The sequence below is a fragment of the Trichechus manatus genome, unplaced genomic scaffold (genome assembly GCF_000243295.1).
Source record: "Trichechus manatus latirostris isolate Lorelei unplaced genomic scaffold, TriManLat1.0 scaffold00039, whole genome shotgun sequence".
Classification (NCBI taxonomy): Eukaryota; Metazoa; Chordata; class Mammalia; order Sirenia; family Trichechidae; genus Trichechus; species Trichechus manatus.
Genome location: NW_004443975.1, coordinates 11,860,284 through 11,879,815, shown reverse-complemented (window position 1 = coordinate 11,879,815; position 19,532 = coordinate 11,860,284). Strand labels below are relative to the sequence as shown.

The 19,532-nt window shown below is 42.6% G+C and overlaps 1 protein-coding gene and 1 long non-coding RNA gene across 3 annotated transcripts in view; one reads left to right on the top strand and one right to left on the bottom strand.

Moving 5' to 3' along the window:
- Positions 1-15,341: 15,341 nt before the first annotated feature.
- On the bottom strand, positions 15,342-18,690 carry LOC111820473 (uncharacterized). The gene is made up of 2 exons (XR_002824015.1): positions 18,157-18,690; positions 15,342-15,500 (listed from the first exon to the last, which is right to left on the bottom strand). It is a non-coding gene; the product is annotated as an uncharacterized LOC111820473 (long non-coding RNA).
- Positions 18,691-19,252: 562 nt separating this feature from the next.
- Positions 19,253-19,532, top strand: part of DEGS1 (delta 4-desaturase, sphingolipid 1) — a 12,792-nt gene continuing 12,512 nt past the window's right edge. Inside the window, exon 1 of one of the 2 annotated variants that reach the window (XM_004375901.2) lies at positions 19,253-19,432. In XM_004375901.2, the coding sequence (XP_004375958.1) occupies positions 19,351-19,432 (82 nt within the window). In that variant the 5' untranslated portion in view covers positions 19,253-19,350. The remainder of the gene's footprint in view (positions 19,433-19,532) is intronic. The other variant, XM_023730947.1, reaches the window with a different exon arrangement.

Here is a 19,532-nt window from a genome sequence, read left to right as displayed (position 1 = left end):
TAATTCATTCTTTCTATTGCTAAGTAAGATTCCATCATACATATATATCAGGATTTTTTTTCCAGTCACCTACTGATAGATATTTGGGTTGTATCCAGCTTTGGGCTACTATGAATAAATCTGCCCTGAACATTCATATACAATTATTTGTGTGGACATATGTTTTCATTCCTCTAGGAGTGAAATGGCTGAGTGTATGTTTAACTTTACAACAAATGCCAGACTGGTTTCCAGAATGATTGCAGCATTTTATATTTCCATCAGGAACGCATGGGTGTTCCAGTTGCTCCACATCCTCATCAACGTTTACTATAGTCAGTCGTTTTAATTTTAGCCGTTATAGTAGATGTTTGGTGGTTTTTCATGTGATTTAAATTTGCATTTTCCTGAAAACTAATGTTGTTAAGCATTTTCTTACCTACTTATTAGACATTCGTATATCTTATTTAGGGACGTGTCTTCAAAAATTTGCCTGTGTGTGTGAGTGGGTAGTGGTTCTTTGTCTTGTTATTAAGAGTTTTTTATAGATTCTGCATACAACTTCTTTGTTAAATATATGCATTGTGAATATTTTCTCCAATCTATGACTTCTATTTTTATATTCTTAACACTGTGTTTTGAAGAGTCTAAGTATTTAATTTTGAAGAAGTTTACTTTAGCAGCTTTTTCATTTATAACTTCTGCTTTTCACATCCTATCTAAGAAATCTTTACCTACCTCAAAGTCACAAAGATTTTTCTCTTACATTTTCTTCTGATAATTTTATAGTTTTAAACTACATGCAAAAGCCTAAAATCTATTTGACTTAATTTTTTGTATGATGTGAGATAAGGATTGAGGTTTATTTTTTACATATAAATATCCAATTGTTACAGCACCAACTGTTGACAACTTTATCCTTTCCCCCACTGAATTACTTTGGCCCGTTTGTCAAAAACCGATTGACTTCTGACTCTGTTCTGTTCAGCTGATCTATATACTTACATTGACACCTATATCACACTGTTTTGACTGTCGTAATTTTATAGTATGTTGAAATTCAGCAGTGTAATACCTTTGTTCTTTTTCAGAATTGTTTGGCTATTATAGATCCTTTGCAGTTCCTTTTAAATTGTTTTAATTATGGTAAATATATAGGTAACAAAACATTTGCTATTTCATATGTACAGTTCAGTGACATTAATTATGTTCATCATGTTGTTTAACCATCACCATTAACCATACACAAATTTTTCCATCACCCTTAACAGAACCTCAATGTCCCCTAGCCATTGTGTCTTACTTTCCCCCTCCCTCCTGTGCTTCCTTATAAATTTTACAATCAGTTTAACAGCTGCTGTTTGATATCTTAGCAATATCAACTCTTCCATTCCTTGAGTATGGTATATTGCTCCATTTATTTAGGTCTTCTTTATTGCATGTCAACAATATTGTGTAGTTTTCACTCTGCAGGTCTTGCACAGATTATCTTAAATTTGTCCCAAAGTATTTTGTGTGTTTTGATGCTAATGTAAATGGGTTGGCTTTATTTTAACTTCAATTTCCAACGGTCTGTTGTTAGAAGTACCATTGATTTTTTTTATATCGATCTTCTGTCTGGTGACTTTGGTAAACTAATTTATTATTTCTAGGAGCTTATTTGTAGCTTCCTTATGATTTCCAAGCAATCATAGCATCCATGAATAAAAAGTGGTATTATTTCCTTTCCAATCTGTGTGTCTTTTATTTGTCTCTTGCTTTATTGTGCTGACTAAAATCTCCTATCTAAGGTTGAACTGAAGTAAAGACAGTGGGCCTCCATGCCTTGTTTTGGTTCACTCAGAAAAGGCTGTTATTTCCTTTCTTTGTAGCAGGAAAGCCTCCTGTCATCATCCCGCTTCCTCCCTATTTCATGATTTATTTTATAAACTCTGAGTTCCAAGCCAGATGGCCTCTGGCTCAGGATATTTAAAGGGAAGCCTCAAAAACAGTCATCAGTTAGAAGATATCATGGAAGAAAACATTCCATTAACAGTAGCAAAATAAATACATAAAAGATCAAGGAACGCTTTTGGTGAGCTTTGCATATCTGGGGATTTCAGATCAGCAGAAAATGTGAGCCAGCCACCCAACCACGACTTCCCACCATGCTTTCTCCCTTCTTCAATGAATCACCATCCTCTGGGTGCTGCTAGCTGCCCCAGATGTGGTACAAGTTGAGTCTAGGCTTGTCAGCCGGGCTCCATTTTCTGGTTTCTTTCTGTCTGCCCAAGTCTCCAAAGCCCACCTTACACCATGCTACCTACCAGCTATAGGTTCTTTATGAGTACTGTCAAAATTAGATTTTCCTACATCTAACAAAGAAAGATGATAACAAGTGTTACTATGAACTCTTAGCAATTGCCATGCAGACGTTTCCCCTTAAGGGCTGATCTTTCCCCAGACTGTAGAGTTGGGGCTCTTTCTATGTAGCAGTTTGTCAATTCTGCCCCTGTCAACCACAGACCTGGTAGATATTTAGCCCCTTGAGTTGGTGCTGCTAGAATCACCCCTCCTCTTCTAGGAAGAGGTTACATTCTTTCAGACATTCTCACCAGCAAACATGAACAATGTAGTGTTTTCCTCTCAACCTCCTGCCTATATCTGGCCAGGAAACTTAGAGCACCCTGAAGTATCCTTTGAAATTCAGTCTTATGTCCCGGCAATCCACTGCTTTAAAAATCAGCAGAGACCTCAGAAAACCTTTGTGCACACCATTTCTCTCACAGAGTTAAGGCCCTGGCTGCAAGATGTTTCAGCCCCCTAATTTCTGTCTTGTTGTTACTAGCTGCCATTGAGTCGGTCCCCCGACTTATGGCAACCTCACACATAACTGAAGTAAAGGCTGCCCTGCACCATCCCCACGATCGGTTGCAGATCAGACCATCGTGACTCATCGAGGTTTAACTGGCTGATTTCTTCCTAGTCCGTCTTAGTCTGGAAGCTTTGCTGAAACCTGTTCAGCATCACAGCAACACATAAACCTCCACTGATAGATGGGCGGTGGCTGCACATGAGGTGCATTGGCCAGGAATTGAACCCGAGTCTCCTGCATGGAAGACAAGAATCTACCACTGAACCATCAATGCCTCAATTTCAAGTCTAGGAATTTTGTAATGAGCTGATAATGCAGATATTTACTGCACAAAATAAAATTCAAATTAAAAAGTTTTTTTAATATCAATGTTTAATTTGTTGTAAAATAGAGCATAAATAAAATTAGTCTCTCATACTAATGTTATGTTTATTTAATTGTGAAATATAGCATAACACAATAGTACGTAAAAATGTGTATTTATAGTATAAATAAAATAAAACAAGCACTGAGTCTAAAGAAGGAATCAGCTCATTCATAATCAACAGAACTATGTTACATGTTTTAAAAGTTAAAAACTCGACTAACAAAAAAGTATCCCTGATGTTCTATTGCCATCATGACCCCTTCACCCTTTCCGTTCTTCTGAGTGAATAGTGTGACTTTCCTTGTTTTTAAAATGTATATTTGGATCTCTTTTCAAATATACTGGCCTTTTGAAGTTTGTTTCATTGTGCGCACCGGCCCTCCCCCATGCACCGACCCCAAAGCAATTCCAGGAAGAAGCATACATGGTGGGGGAAGGCATTGAAATGTGTCTTCAATGTTAAAGAAGAAATGGTCAAGAATTGAGGTAAATGTATAGAGACCAAAGTTTAGTAGTGGTTACCAGGAGCCAGAGGGAGGGAGAAAGGCGGAAGCCATTGTTTTAGGAAGCAGTGAGTTTCTGTTTATGGTGATGGGAAATTTGGCAATGACTATGGGTGATACAAAGGAGCCGTAGTGGTGCAGTGGTTAAGCACTTGGCTGCTAACTGAAAGATCGGTGGTTCAAACTCACCAGCCACTCCACGGAAGAAAAATGTGACAGTCCACTTCTGTAAAGATTACAGCCTTGGAAACGCTATGGGGCAGTTCTACTTTGTCCTATAGGGTTGCTGAGTCAGAATCGACTCAACGGCAATGGGTTTGCTTTGATTTATAGGTGGTACCTGATTAATGTAATTGATATCACTAAATTGTACACCTGAAAAATGAATCGACAAATGTGTTTTATGTATTTTTACAACAATAAGGGGGGAAGAAAAAGAATTGAGCTATTCTAGCCTCTAACCTCGGCTGGCTGGTCCCCTCATTTCTTCCTATCTACAGATCTTCGGTAAATGGCAAAAGCCATATTTCAAATATTTGAGTCTGTGTTTTTGTTCCTATGACGGTGTGTGCCACCGAGGCCAAGAAACAGAACGTAACCATTCCCAGCAGCTCTGTGTGCTCCTCCCCAATTACATCCCTCCCTCCCCTCCAGAGGTTACTACTATGCTGAATTTTGTGTAATTATTTCCATGCTTTTCTTTAGAGTTTTTACCACCTATGTATATAAAATAGTGTTGCACCCTGGTGGTGTAGTGGTTAAGTGCAGTAGCTTCTAACCAAAAGGTCGACAGTTCAAATCCACCAGCTGCTCCTTGGAAACCCTGTGGGGTAGTTCTACTAGGAGACAGAATTGACTCCATGGTTTGGTTTTGGTATATAAAGGTCGAACTAGACAGGCCCACAGCCAGTGGTGTGTTGGTAAATGTTTTCCTACAGACTTGCAGGGGAGGGGAGGAACCGAGATTTGTAGTATTTGCCAATTTCTGTGGATAAATACTACTACCACGGACACCACTGTCTACAGTTACAAGATGTGGGCAAAAATATATTTAAAGCACATAAGATAAAAACAATTTTAAAAAGTTATACTGCCCAAGGTTTATTAAAATTAACAATATCTCAAATTGACCGCCTTCTTGAGTAGGTTGGGTTAGATAAGGTGCCTGTAAGCGAACGTCAACAGCACCTGACAACAACAACGTAAGTGAAAGGGTCACAGTTCTGATTAATAATCATTTGATAATCTGGGTAAGGCTTTTCTGGTGTACTTCTCAGAAAATGAGAAAAAGATGTCGCTAATGAACCGGGTTTTTTTGTTTTGTTTTATAAAGAAATTTATTTGTGGCTGTCACAACAACATGTGTGATAAGTAATTGTAGTCATGTTGTGGGTTCTCTCCCAGCTGTGAATGGGGGAAAGGGGGTACAGCCTGATTACAGCCGCTGAGGGAAGAGCTTGCTCTCCTTCCCTAGCCTCCAGGGCCTTCCCTGCCACCCCAAACGAAGCCCGCTCCCGCTCCAAAAAAGGTAAGGGTGTGGAGGCTCTTGCTGAGTCTGCTATTCAACAAGAAAGAAAGAAACAGTAAGGGCTGCAGTCCCTTGACCCAATATACAAGGTTGGAGGGCACAAGAGCATGGGGATACTATAAGCAAAGGAAAAGGTCGTAGACCATATGATTGTCCAATTCAAAATGGTCAATACTAGTCCATTTCAGCTCACTAATGCCTAGGATATCAATGTTTATGCTTTCCATTTCATTTTTGACAATTTCCAATTTTCCTAGATTCATACTTCCTACATTCCATGTCCCAATTATTAACGGATGTTAATAACTGACTTAAGATTTAAAATTGAATTAGGATTTGAACAGTGCATATGGTTTATTATGGCAGGAATGACAAATTGAAGAGGAATGGCGTTGCATTCATTGTAAAAAAGAATATTTTAAGAGCTATCCTGAAGTACAATGTTATCAGTGATAGGATAATATCCATATGCCTATGAAGAAGACCAGTTAATACGACTATTATTCAAATTTATGCACCAACCACTAATGCCAGGAAAAGGAAATTGAAGATTTTTACCAGCTTCTGCATTCTGAAATTGATCAAACGTGCAATCAGGATGCATTGCTAATTACTGGTGATTGGAATGAGAAAGTTGGAAACAAGAAGGATCAGTAATTGGAAAATACGGCCTTCGTGATAGAAACAATGCGGGAGATCACATGATAGAATTTTGCAAGACCAATGACATATTCCTTGTAAATACGTTTTTCAACAACATAAACAGCGACTATATACATAGACCTTACCAGATGGAAAACACAGAAATCAAGTCGACTGTGGAAAGAGACGATGGAAAAGCTCAGTATCATCAGTCAGAACAAGACCAGGGGCTGACTACAGAACAGACCATCAACTAATCATATGCAAATTTAAGTTGAAGATAAAGAAAATTAAAACAAATCCACGAGAGCCAAAGTACGACCTCGAGTATATCCCACCTGAATTTAGAGATCATCTAAAGAAGAGATTTGACTTGTTGAACACTAATGACTGAAGACCAGACGAGTTGTGGAATGACATCAAGGACAACATACATGAAGAAAGCAAGAGGTCATTAAAAAGAAAGAAAAGACAAAAATGGATGCCAGAAGAGACTCTGAAAGTTGCTCTTGAATGCAGAATAGCTAAAGCGAATGGAAGAAATGATGAAATAAAAGAGCCAAACAGAAGATTTCAAAGGGCGGCTCGAGAAGACAAAGTAAAGTATTATAATGACATGTGCAAAGACGTGGAGTTAGAAAACCAAAAGGGAGGAATACGCTCCGAATTTCTCAAGCTGAAAGAACAAAAGAAAAAAAATTCAAGCCTTGAGCTGCAATATTAAAGGATTCTATGGGGAAAATATTAAAAGACGCAGGAAGCATCAAAAGAAGATATAAGGAATACACAAAGTCGCTGTACCAAAAAGAATTGGTCGACGTTCAACCATTTCAAGAGGTAGCACATGATCAAGAACCGATGGTACTGGAGGAAGAAGTCCAAGCTGCGCTGAAAGCATTGGCAAAAAACAAGCCTCCAGGAATTGACAGAATATCAGTTGAGATGTTTCAACAAACGGAAGCAGCACAGGAAGTGCTCACTTGTCTATGCCAAGAAATTTGGAAGACAGCTACCTGGCCAACAGACTGGAGAGATCCATATTTATGCCTATTCCCAAGAAAGGCGATTCAACTGAATGTGGAAATTATTGAACAATATCATTAATATCACACGCAAGTAAAATTTTGCTGAAGATCATTCAAAAGTGGTTGCAGCAGTATGTCAATAGGGAACTGCCAGAAATTCAGGCCGGATTCAAAAGAGGATGGGGAACCAGGGATATCACTGCTGATGTCAGATGGATCCCAGCTGAGGGCAGAGAATACCTGAAAGATGTTTACCCATGTTTTATTGACTATGCTAAGGCATTTGACTGTGTGGATCATAATAAATTATGAATAACATTGTGAAGAGTGGGAATTGTGCTCATGAGGAACCTGTACACAGATCAAGAGGCAGTTGTTCAGATAGAACAAGGGGATACTGCATGCTTTAAAGTCAGGAAAGGTGTGCATCAGGGTTGTATCCTTTCACCATACTTATTCAATCTGTCTGCTGAGCAAATAATCCGAGAAGCTGGACTAAATGAAGAAGAATGGGGCATCAGGATTGGAGGAAGACTCATTAATAACCTGCATTATGCAGATGACAAAAACTTGCTTGCTATAAGTGAAGAGGACTTGGAGCACTTACTGATGAAGATCAAAGAGCACAGTCTTCAATATGGATTACACCTCAACATAAAGAAAACAAAAATCCTCACAACTGGACCAATAAGCAACTTCATGATATATGGAGAAAAGATTGAAGTCGTCAAGGATTTCATTTTACTTGGATCCACAATCAACACCCATGGAAGCAGCAGTCATGGGCACATCTGCTGCAAAAGACCTCTTTAAAGTGTTGGAAAGCAAAGATATCACCATGAAGACTGAGGTGTGCCTGACCCAAGCCATGGTATTTTCAATCACATCATATGCATGCGAAAGGTGGTCAATGAATAAGGACGACCGAAGAATAACTGTCGCCTTTGAATTGTGGTGTTGGCAAAGAATATTGAAAATACCATGGGCTGCTAAAAGAATGAACAAATCTGTCTTGGAAGAAGTACAACCAGAATACTGCTTAGAAGCAAGGATGGCAAGACTACGTCTTATATACTTTGGACATGTTGTCAGGAGGGATCAGTCCCTGGAGAAGTACATCATGCTTGGTAAAGTAGGGGGTCAGTGAAAAACAGGAAGGCCCTCAACAAGATGGATTAACACAGTGACTGCAACATGGGCTCAAGCACAACAACGATTGTGAGCACGGCACAGGACCGGGCAGTGTTTCGTTCCGTGATACATAGATAGGGTTGCTATGAATCAAAACTGACTTGACGGCACCGAACAACAACAACAACAGATGCCCTGGAAGGGGTGAAATGTTATCTCATTGTGGTTTTAGTTTCTGTTTCCCTAATGACTGATGACCTTGAGCATCTTTTCATGTACTTTTGGCCATTTGATACCTTTGGTGAAATGTCTATTCAAGTCCTTTGCCCATTTTCGACTGGGTTGTTTGTCTTTTTGTTGTTAAATTGTAAGAGTACTTTATATATTCTGGATATTAAACCCTTATCTGATATACGGTTCAAAGAACCCACTTTTGGTTTCATCGTCTCTATTTTTTTTCCTATTTCATTAATTTCCATGCTAAGCTTTTTTTTTCTCTTCTGCATACTTTCATTTTAGCTTGCTTTTCTTTTTTCAGAGTCTTAAGGTGGAAGATTAGGTTACTGATTTGATATCTTTTTTTTTAAATATAGGCATTTACAGCTATGTTCCCCTTTAAGCATTGTTTGTTTGTTTTTTTATGTGCTTTAAATGAAAGTTTACAGTTCAAGTTAGTTTCTCATACAAAACTTGATACACAGACTGCTTTGTGACCCTAGTTGCACTCCTCATACTGTGACAGCACACTCCTCCTTTCCACCCTGGATTTCCCATGTCCATTCAAACAGCTCCTGTCCCTTTCTGCCTTCTCATCTACTTGAGCTAAGAAGCACACTCTTCACAAGTAGCATTTTATGTCTTACACTTCAGTCCAATCTTTGTCTGAAGAGTTGGCTTCGGGAATGGTTTTAATTTGGGGCTAACAGAGAATCCGGGGGCCATGTCTTCTAGGGTCCCTCCAGTCTCAGTCAGACCATTAAGTCTAGTCTTTTCACTAGAATTTGAGTTCTGCACCCCACTTTTCTCCTGCTCCATCAGGGACTCTCTGTTATGTTCCCTGTCAGGGCGGCCATTGGTGGTAGCCAGGCACCATCCAGTTCTTATGGTCTCAGGCTGATGAAGTCTCCAGTTTGCATGGCCCTCTCTGTCTCCAGGGACTCTTAAATGTCTCAATAATCTGGTCCAATTAAATTTGGGCTCCTTTTAAGGGGTAAGTTGTTTGTTTTTTTTAATTATAGTAAATATGTAATAAAACATTTGCCATTTCAACATTCTTCACGTGTGCAATTCTCTGACATTAATTATGTTTATCCTGTTATTCAACCATTACCATTACCTGTTTCCAAAATTTTCCATCACCCTTAACAGAAGCTCAGTGTCCCCTTTTCCCCTCCCTCTCGCCCATCCCTGGTAACTGCTAATAAACTTTGAACTCCATACATTTACCTATTCTAGATATTTCATATAAGTGGGATTGCAGTGCAATGAATCACTTTTATATGGCCTTTCTAGCCATGGTCTTGTAACTCCCACCAAGTGATTGGGTGGGACTATGCAAATAAGGTGCTTGTGGCCCACCAAGGAGATTGGACAGTTTGCTAATAATGCAAATAAGGTGTAAGGTACCCTTGTGGGGGTGGGATCATGCAAATAAGGTACATGGAACCCCTCTGAGGGTGGGACCATGCAAATAAGGTGTATCAAACCCTAATAAGGGTATTGATCATTTTGCCATCCTGCTAGGCTTAAAAAGACCCATCCCAGTGGTGGATGGGCAGACCTCACTACCACCAAGAAAGAAGAGCTAGGAGTGGAGTGCATCCTTCGGACCCAGGATCCCCGTTCTGAGAACTTTCTAGACCCAGGAGACAGAGAGCTGTAACACTGCATATGGTGCAAGATGGCGAGAAGTGGCAGGAAGCATGACAGACAACCAGCAGCAGCAGAACCAGGAGACCAGCAGGAGACAGTGCGGTGGGCTTCCCGGCCCACGGAACAAGAGAGCTGAAAGCCTTTTGGCAGGTGGCTTCCTGGCAGAGTAGGGTGTCTCTGGGCGTTTGTCAGCAGAGCTCAGCTTGCAGACCCACAGAACAAGACAGCTGAGTGCCTTCAGGCTTACTGGTGGAGTGCAGTGCCTCCAGGCACTTATTAGCAGAGCTAAAGACCTTTGTAACACTTGCCTGAGCAGAGCAGAGGCTGGACCAAGGAGCCAAGGGGCCAAGGGCCAGAGAGAGGCCTGCCTGCGGGCACAGCTGAGAACAGGCTGTTCTGATCCAAAGAACTGTATCCTGAATTGTAACCTGTGACTTCCCTAATAAACCCCGTAACTGTAAGTACAGTTTGTGAGTTCTGTGTGGCCATTGCAACAAATTACTAAACCCAGCAGAGAAGTAGACAGTGCCATGGGAGGGACGGCTGCGTCAGAATTGGTAAAAAGGTTGCAGAGAGGAGGTACGTCTGAACTCCACCTCGTAGCAATCATCTTTGGGCTGATGCTGACAGTGATTCTCTCTGCCCCTCGTGAAGTTAGAGGAGGTCAGACACCTCTGCCACGCCATTTTCACAGGGATCATACGACATGCATGTTTCTGTGACTGACTTATTTCACTTGGCATTATGTTTTCAAGGTTCATCCATTATCAGGACTTCATTCCTCTTTATGGCTGAGTACTATTCCATTGTCTGTAGGTACCACATTTTGTTTATTTATCTGTTGAGGGACATTTGGGCCACTTCAGGGATTTTTGAGACCAGTCTTTCAGGTTTGTTTTGACCCCAGAAGGGCGGTTCTTAGTTGTCTCTCCCTGGTTTTCTGTGGTAAACTGGTTTATCTAGTTGCTCTCATGGAGCTACTGGCTTTCTCCCAAAGGCTTACCACCAAAATTTCCATTGTTTTTGAAAGTGCGCTTAGGCTTGAATCTCCCTCGCCGTGACTCTGTTCTAAACAAAACCAGTTTTTTTAGGGAAAGTGCTTTGGACCTTTCTGTTCTTATGATGTGCCTCTCCCCTGCCACAATTTCTGAGCCATTGCTCCAGAGTCGGGGGCAAGGACAGAGGCCTGCTTCCCTCTGAGAGACGCCCCTGCTTTACGGGCAGGCCATTGAGCAGAAGTGACCACCTCTGGTCTTCTCAGCTTAGCTTTCCTAGTGTGGAACCTCTGGTCTGCTAGCAAGTTGGGGTGACGGCAATTGGGGCCCAAATATTCTTGACCAACTGCACCTGGCATAGTGTTCTTGGCCTGCCGCACTTGGTGTCAACCTCCACCCTGTGAGTCGGGGTTGGGTGGAGGAATGGAACCCTGCACCTCTCAGCTACACTTGCCTGGAATTTAGCCTTTGCAACATGGAGCTGGGGAGGGCAGTGAGAAATGCTAGCAGCTGATGGGGAGATACCATAGCCCTTGATTGGGAGCTGGGGGTAGAAGGAGTCTTGTTTTCTTGTCCACACATGCCTAGAGTGGAGCTTCAATCGTGCTGAGCTGGGGGGACGGAGAGAAGCAGCTCATGGCTCAAGTGCCATAGATGCTTGCTCTTCTTACTGAGGTTTAGTAGGTCTTCTCGAATAAATATTTATTCATTTGCCCTATATTCTTAAGACAATTTCCAGAGACTTTAAATAGTTGGGTTTTTTAAAATAATTTTTACTAGTTATAATTGCTTCACCCTGGTGGCAGAGTGGTCAAGAGCTCGGCTGCTAAGCAAAAGGTTGGCAGTTTGAATCCACCAGCCACTCCTTGGAAACCCTATGGGGCAGTTCTACTCTGTCCTGTAGGGTCACTGTGAGTCGGAATCAACTCAATGGCAATGGGTTTGGTTTGGTTTGGTTTTACAGTTGCTTCGCTGGGGAGCGGGTCCATAGTACTCTTCACACCACCTTTCCAGAAGTCAGAGCTTTGGAAATAGTATCTGTTACGGATTGAACTGTGTTCCCTCAAAATGTGTGTCATCTTGGCTAGGCTGTGATTTCCAGTGTTGTATGATTGTCCATCATTTTGTCATCTGATGTGATTTTTCTAAGTGTTGTAAATCCTACGTTTATGATGTTAATGAGGCAGAACTGGAGGCAGTTAAGTTAATGAGGCAGGACTCAATCTACAGGATTAGACTATGTCTTGAGTCAATCTATTTTGGGATATAGAAGAGAGAAGTAGGCAGAGAGACGTGGGGACCTCATACCACCAAGAAAGCAGCACCAGGAGTACAGCGTGTCCTTTGGACCCGGAGTCCCTGGGACAAGAAGCTCCTAGTCCAGGGGAAGATTGATGACAAGGACCTTCCCCCAGAGCCTACAGAGAGAGAAAACCTTCTCCTGGAGCTGGCACCTTGAATTCGGACTTCTAGCCTCCTAGACTGTGAGAGACTAAATTTCCCTTTGTTAAAGCCATCCACTCATGGATTTTTCCATTATAGCAGCACTGGATAACTAAGACAGTATCTTTTTTAAAATTCTTGTAAAAATATATATAACAACACTTGGCAATTCAAGATTTTTCAGGTGTACAATTTAATGATATCAATTACATTAATCATGTTGTGTAATCATTACCCTTAATCAATGCCAAATGTCCCACTGCCATAAACAGAAACCCACTGCTTCCCAAACAATGGCTCCCTACTCCCTCTCTTTCCCGCCCCTGGTAACCACTAATAAACCTTGTTCTCTATACATTTGCCTATTCTGATTATGAAATAGTATCTGATTGCAGATTTTATATGCATGTCCCTGATAGCTAATAAGATTGGACATTTTTTCATGCCATCATGGGCCATTTGTGCCCGTCCATGCCTGCTTACCCTCAGATCCATTCCTTTTCCCTGCACTGCACTGTAGAGGGGCTGACCTGGGTAGGCTGCGTTTCCCAGGATCCTACGTCTGGAGCTACCAGCTTCCTCCTAATTCCAAAAACCAAAAACCAAACCTGTTGCCATCAGTCAATTCAGACTCATAGCGACACTCTTCCTTGGTTTTTGAGAGTGCCCTTAGCCTTCAATTTCCCCACCAAAAACAAACAAACAAACAAAAAAAAACCTTTGCCGTAGAGTTGATTCTGACTCCTGGCGACCCCACGTGTTACAAAGTAGAACTGTGCTCCATAGGGTTTTCTTCAGTGTAATCTTTACAGAAAGAGCCCTGTTGGCACAATGGTTCAGCGCTCAGGGGGCTAACGGAAGGGTCAGCTGCTCTGTGACAGAAAGGACCTGGCCATCTCCTCCCGTAAAGATTTCAGCTTAAGAAACTCTACGGGGCAGTTCTACTCCGTCATATAGGGTCGCTATAAGTCAGAATTGACTCGACAACACACGACACATTCTTTATGTAAGCAAATCACCAGGACTTTCTTCCACGGCGCCACTGGGTGGGTTCAAACCACCAACCTTTAGGTTAGTAGTTGTGCACAAACAGCTTGCGCCTCCCGGGGACCTACAACTCCCCCCAGTCAGTTCTAAACAAAGTCGGGTTTTTTTGTGAGATGGTTTCGGAGCTCTCTTTCCCTCTGACCTGCCTTTCCTCCTGATTCTGACCGCAGTTTGGCTAAAGGGAGGACACTAGAGAGCAGAAGGAAGGGGGAAGCCAGAGACTTCTCCCCTCCCTTGTCCACCCTGGGCTTTGCCTGCTGTGGCTGTGCTCCCAGCTCCGGCCAGACAGGCCCACAGTGCTCCAACTTGCATTGGGTAATGCTGGCTCCTGGTTTCCCGTAAACACTTCCTCCCACCTTTGTCCTGCCAGCTGAAGAAATGTGAGTGGCTTCCCACCTTGCTATCCACTGGGTTACGTCACTGTCTACTGCTTGCCTCGCAGTTCCTCCTTAACCCACGTAAACAGTGACCTACATTAAATTCCCTCTATTGTAATACTTGAAATCATGTCTGTTTTTCTGGTTAGGCCTCTTGGGTTAAATTCTGATTTATTTATTTTGCTCATGGACACATTGGTCCCCCCTCCTTTTTTCTTATCAATTCTTCAGAGTTCTTCATATATATTAAGTACTCATCTTTGGTTGATTGTATGAGTTGGAAATGTGTTTTCTCAGTTTATAGTCTGTCTTTCCACTCTCCTTTATGGTATCTTTAAATGAACAATTCTTAAATTCAGTGACTACCCACCTGTCTGTTTGTGGTACTGTGGTGGATGGTGTATTTCAATGATGCTGGAAGTTAATGTCACTAGTATTTCAAATACCAGCAGGGTGACCCATAGTGGACATGTTTCAACAGACCTTCCAGACTAGGACAGAGAGGAAGGCAGGCCTGGTGATCGATCTATTTCCAAAAATTAGCCAATAAAAGCTATGTCTCACAATGTAATATGGTCCAATATAGTGCTGGAAGATAAACCCCCTAGGTTGGATGGCACTCAAAATGCACAGTGGCCACAACAATGGACTAGAGCATACAGTGATCGTGAATATGGCACAGGACCAAGTAATGCTTCGTTCTGTTGTACGTAAGGTCACCATGAGTCGGAGTTGACTTGATGGCAGCTATCTTATTTATATATTATAACTGCCTTAGTTATCTAGTGCTCTATAACAGAAATACCACAAGTGGATGACTTTAACAAACAGAATTTTATTTTCTCACAATTTACGAGGCTAGACGTCCAAATTCAGAGCGCCGGCTCTAGGGGAAGGCTTTCTCTGTCAGCTCTGGAGGAAGGTCTTTGTCTCTTCAGCTTCTGCCTCCTGGTTCCTTGGAGATCTTCACGTGGCTTGGCATCTCTCTTCCCCTATCTCTGCTTCTTTCTCTTGCTTGTTTAATCTGTTTTATATCTCAAAACAGATTGACTCAAGATACACTCCACCTAATCCTGTCTCATTAACATAACAAAGATAACCCATTCCCAAAGGGATTATAACCACAAACTTAGAGGTTAGGATTTACAACACACATTTTGGGGGGACATAATTCAATCCATAACAACAACCAAAACCAAAAAAACCAAACTCATTGCCATCAAGTCGATTTTGACTCATAGTGACCCTATAGGACAGAGTGGAACTGCTCCATAAGGGTTCCAAGGCTATAATCTTTACAGAAGCAAACTGCCACATCTTTCTCCTGAAGAGTGGCTGGTGGGTTCAAACCGCTGATGTTTCGGTTAGCAGCTGTGAACTTAAACACTGTGTCACCAGGGCGCCTTAATTCTTAATATTTGGTGAAGTTTCCTTACCTTGTTCTTCTGTAGCTGTGTCTTCATTATTCTTGATCCTTTTACTCTTCTTTATAAATTTTAAACTCAGCATATTAAGTTCCACCAAAAACCCATCTGGAATTTTGATTGTAATTGCACTGACTCTGTAGATTAATTGTGGGGGTGGGGAGAATTGACATCTTTATGATATTTAGTCTTCCAGTCTAAGAACATAGTCTATTTCACCGTTTATTTAAGTCTTCTTTAAAATCTTTCAATCAATAAAGTGCTAAAATCTTCTATTTAAGATCTTGTAGTTGCAGCAATTGAAAGTGTATATCTGAAGAAAAAAAAATCATGAATCCCTATCATTCTGACTCCTCAGGCTTTTACAAATCTGACTACCTCTATACACTCTGGTATTGAACCACGGAGGTATATGCGGTTGGACTTTGCCTGAGCAGACATTACACAGCTCATGACTGTAATTTATCTGTAAATTCTTATGATTATGGGTTTTATCAAGCCCTTTCTGCTTCTTTTGAAATGACTGTATACATTTTCCTCCTTTAATCTGCTTTTCTCTCAATCCTGCATTCCAGATAATTTGAGAGGCCCACAGGAAGAAAGCAGGACGGCCTAGCTTGCTTGGGATAACCAGAGAGACTGGAAATCTCCCAGGAAGGCCAGCTTCCAGCATGATACTTAAGCAGATTAGCAATCGTAAGCGTCTAAACGGCTGGACCTGAGGACAAACCCATCAGCCACTGTGCAACCCCTCGTGGATGAGGCAATCGGCTGAGAGATCTCATCCCCCCAAAGGGGTGAGGTTCACAAGGCTGTGGACTGGAAGAAACTTGGCGTCCTCAGGAGATAGGATGGGTGTGTGGACTCTGAAACTGGAGACCAATGTGGGACCAGAGACCCCAACAGTAAATACGAGCCCACAATGCCGCCAAGACAGGGCAGGACCAGCTACACAAGACAGGGCAGGACCAGTTACACTGAGCGAGGCCAGCAGGGGCACGAACGGGACAGGAGAGGCGCAGTGTCTCCCCGACCACACTAGGTTAGCTTTGCTGTTGTTCCATCGAGTCCAGTCCAACTTACAGCGACCCCACGTGACAAGAGTAGAACTGCCTCATACGATTTTCTAGGCTGTAATCTCAATGGAGAGGAGCCTTGGTGGTGCACTGGTTAAAGCACTCAGCTGCTAACCTAAAGGCTGACAGTTCGAACCCACCAGCTGCCCCTTGGGAGAAAGATGTGGCAGTCAGCTTCTGTAAAGATTTACAGCGTTGGAAACCCTATAAGGCAGTTCTACTCCATCCTATAGGGTCGCTATGAGTCTGAATCAACTCAATAGCAATGGATTTGGTTTGGTTTTTAATCTTAATGGGAAGCAGATCGCCAGGTCTTTCTCCCAAGGAGCTGCTGGGGGAACTCAAACTGCCAACATTTTGGTTAGCAGCAAAGCGCTTAACCATTGCACTGCGGTTCAGTTAGTCTAGTTATACACAAATCTGTGGACTGTTTTAATTGTGATTCTATACATCCTAATTTTCTAATTAAGTGATACATTTTAAAGTGAGAAAAAATATTTATTGGCAATCAACTACTGATGGGAGGAATTGTCTTTGTTATCTGGTGTCAAGAAACAGATGATACAGAGGTTATTATTATGATTAAGGTTCATGTGAAGTGAATAAAGATTGTCTCCTGTTAATTACTTTTCTCTGAATTAAAGTTGCCAAAGCTACCCACAGGCTAATAGCTTTCAATACTATTAGCAGATCTCAACTGTGTCATTATCAAAATGGTCTTTAAAATGCACTGCCCATTCAAAAACAAACAAATTGAAAGGTAACAGTCTATGTGGAAAAACACCTTGACTTCAGAAGTATCCAGCCCTCCTCGGAAAATAACCTCATCTGAAATCTCCTAACATCATCAAGGACTACCGGGATTCACCAACGCATTCAACAGACTGGGTAATGTCTTTCCAGAATAACTGGTATGATTGCTTCAAGGCAAATTACTTGGCAAGAGTAGGAAACAGAGATGAAGAACTCTTAAAAGTCCAAATTTAAGAAGATGCCTATGTGTAATGAAAATCTTTGTCAATCCCCGTGACAATCCTGTAACTCAAATCCTTTTCCTTTTCTTAAACTCACATTCAATTCAAATGTGAAAGGTGCAAAAGGGTTTAAATGAAAAAAAATTCCCTCCCAACCCTTCTCCCCTAGAATCCCACTTACTTTCCCACAACGTCACCATTTCTTGGGTGTCATTCTAGACATATTTTACGCACATCTAATGAAAACATGTATGTGTGTTTACAGAGTGTACTTTGGGGATCAATTCATTAATACACAAAGAACTTTGTCATAGAGAGTCCCCAGGTGGTGCAAACGGGTAAGCGTTTGACTTCCAGCAGAAAGGCTGGTGGTTCAAATCCACCCAGAGGCACCGTGGAAGACAGGCCTGGCTATCTGCTTTCCCTCTGCACTCGGAATTGACTCCATGGCAACACATAAGAACTTTCTCAGCCTTTTTTTGGTGGTGGCATAGTATAACACGGTATGGTTAATTGCATGTACCATAATTTATGTATTTTTTAGTTTAGTGGGGTTTTTTTGTTTGTATGAAATTCTAAGAGAAAGGACTCTTTGGAAAACTATAACCATATTATCATACTTAAATTAACAAAATTATCATCACATATCCAGTCGATATTTGAACTGAATTGTCTCATGTCCATTAAAAAAAAACTGATTATTTTAATCAAAATCTAAACAAAGTCAACATATACTCTCTTAAGCCTCTTTTAATCTAAAGGTTTCACCTCCTTTCCTTTTTTCCCCCTTGCTTTTTATTTGTTAAAGAACCCAGGTTTTTGTTCTATAGGGTTTCCCTCAGGGATCTTGCTAATTGCATCCCTCTGGTATAGAGTAACATGTTCTACTTCCTATATATTAGTCAGCAGATCTAGGGACCTGATCAGATTCAGCGGTTTTTCCGGTGGTGGTGAGTCCTTCTATTAGGTGGCACTCCATCTCTGATTACGGTTCTTTTTGTAACTTTAGTCAAAGTTTCTTTCTTGATGGAGAAGTGGTAATTAATTTTGAAACACAATGCCCCCTCTTTCAGGAAGAGGTTGTGGCTCAGCTGACTTCTGCAGAGAGAAGCAAGGTTGAGCAACCATCTGGTAAGAGAAATGGTCACACCAGAATAATTCAGGCTAACACCATGTCATCTCTTCCTTTCTCAACACGAGTGTTTTCTTTCTTATAAGCTTATAACTGCCAGACATTCTGAGTTTCTTTTCCTGGAAGACGCAGCCTGAGCTATTATTTCCAAAAGGCCGCCAAAAAATGGCCCACATGAATTATTTGTTTTTTAAAATTAAGTAAATAAAACTTGGTCTAGTTGTCATTTACCAATAGCCAAGGAAAGAGCCCTGGCGGTGCTGTGGTTAAAGTGCTCAGCTGCTAACGGAAAGGTCGGGGTTCAAACCTACCAGACGCTCAGCGGGAGAAAGATGTGGCAGTCGGCTTCCATGAAGATTTACAGCCTAGGAAACCCTATGGGACAGTTCTACTCTGTCCTACAGGGTCGCTATGAATCGGAACCGACTCGACGGTAGTGGGTTTGGTTTGGTTTTTGGAATGAGCAAGGATCCTCGTGACTTGGCCGAGCTCCAGCCTTCCCCAGTACTCCAGCCACGGAGGCGCTAAATCGGCAGCCTTATCTAACTTGACACCTTTCCTTCCTTTTTCACCCTTTCCCCGGGCACACGCATGGGTCCCGGGCACGGACAGCTCGGAGGGAGCCCGGACTTGCAGGAACTTGGCATCCCGACTGGTGGCCGAGTCGCAGGACCTCAGAAGCCCGCGACCCCGAGCCGCGGACTTCCCCCCGGCTTGAGAGCTTCCAAGCGGGGCGGCTTCACCAACCCGGTCGACCGCCGGAGCCCAGGCCGCCAGCGCGCCGCCAGCACGCCACCCGCCAGGTCACGCACGGCCGGGGCGGGGCCTCGGGACGCCGCGCCGGCTCCGCCTCTTCGGCCGCTCCGCTCGCTGCCGGCTGACACGAGCCGGGGAAGCAGCTGCAGCGTTCGCCTCGCAGGAGCCGAAACCAGAGGAACTCGGGCGGAGCGAGAGCCGGGAGCGGGCCCGCAAGCTGCCGCCATGGGGAACCGCGTTTCGCGGGAGGACTTCGAGTGGGTCTACACCGACCAGCCGCACGCCGATCGGCGCCGGGAGATCCTGGGTGAGGTCCGGCCCGGCGCGCCGTTATGTTCGTGCGCGGCCTCCCGCCGCCGGGGCGCGCTCTCCCGGCGCGGACCCTGCGCGGCTGGGGGCGCCGGAGG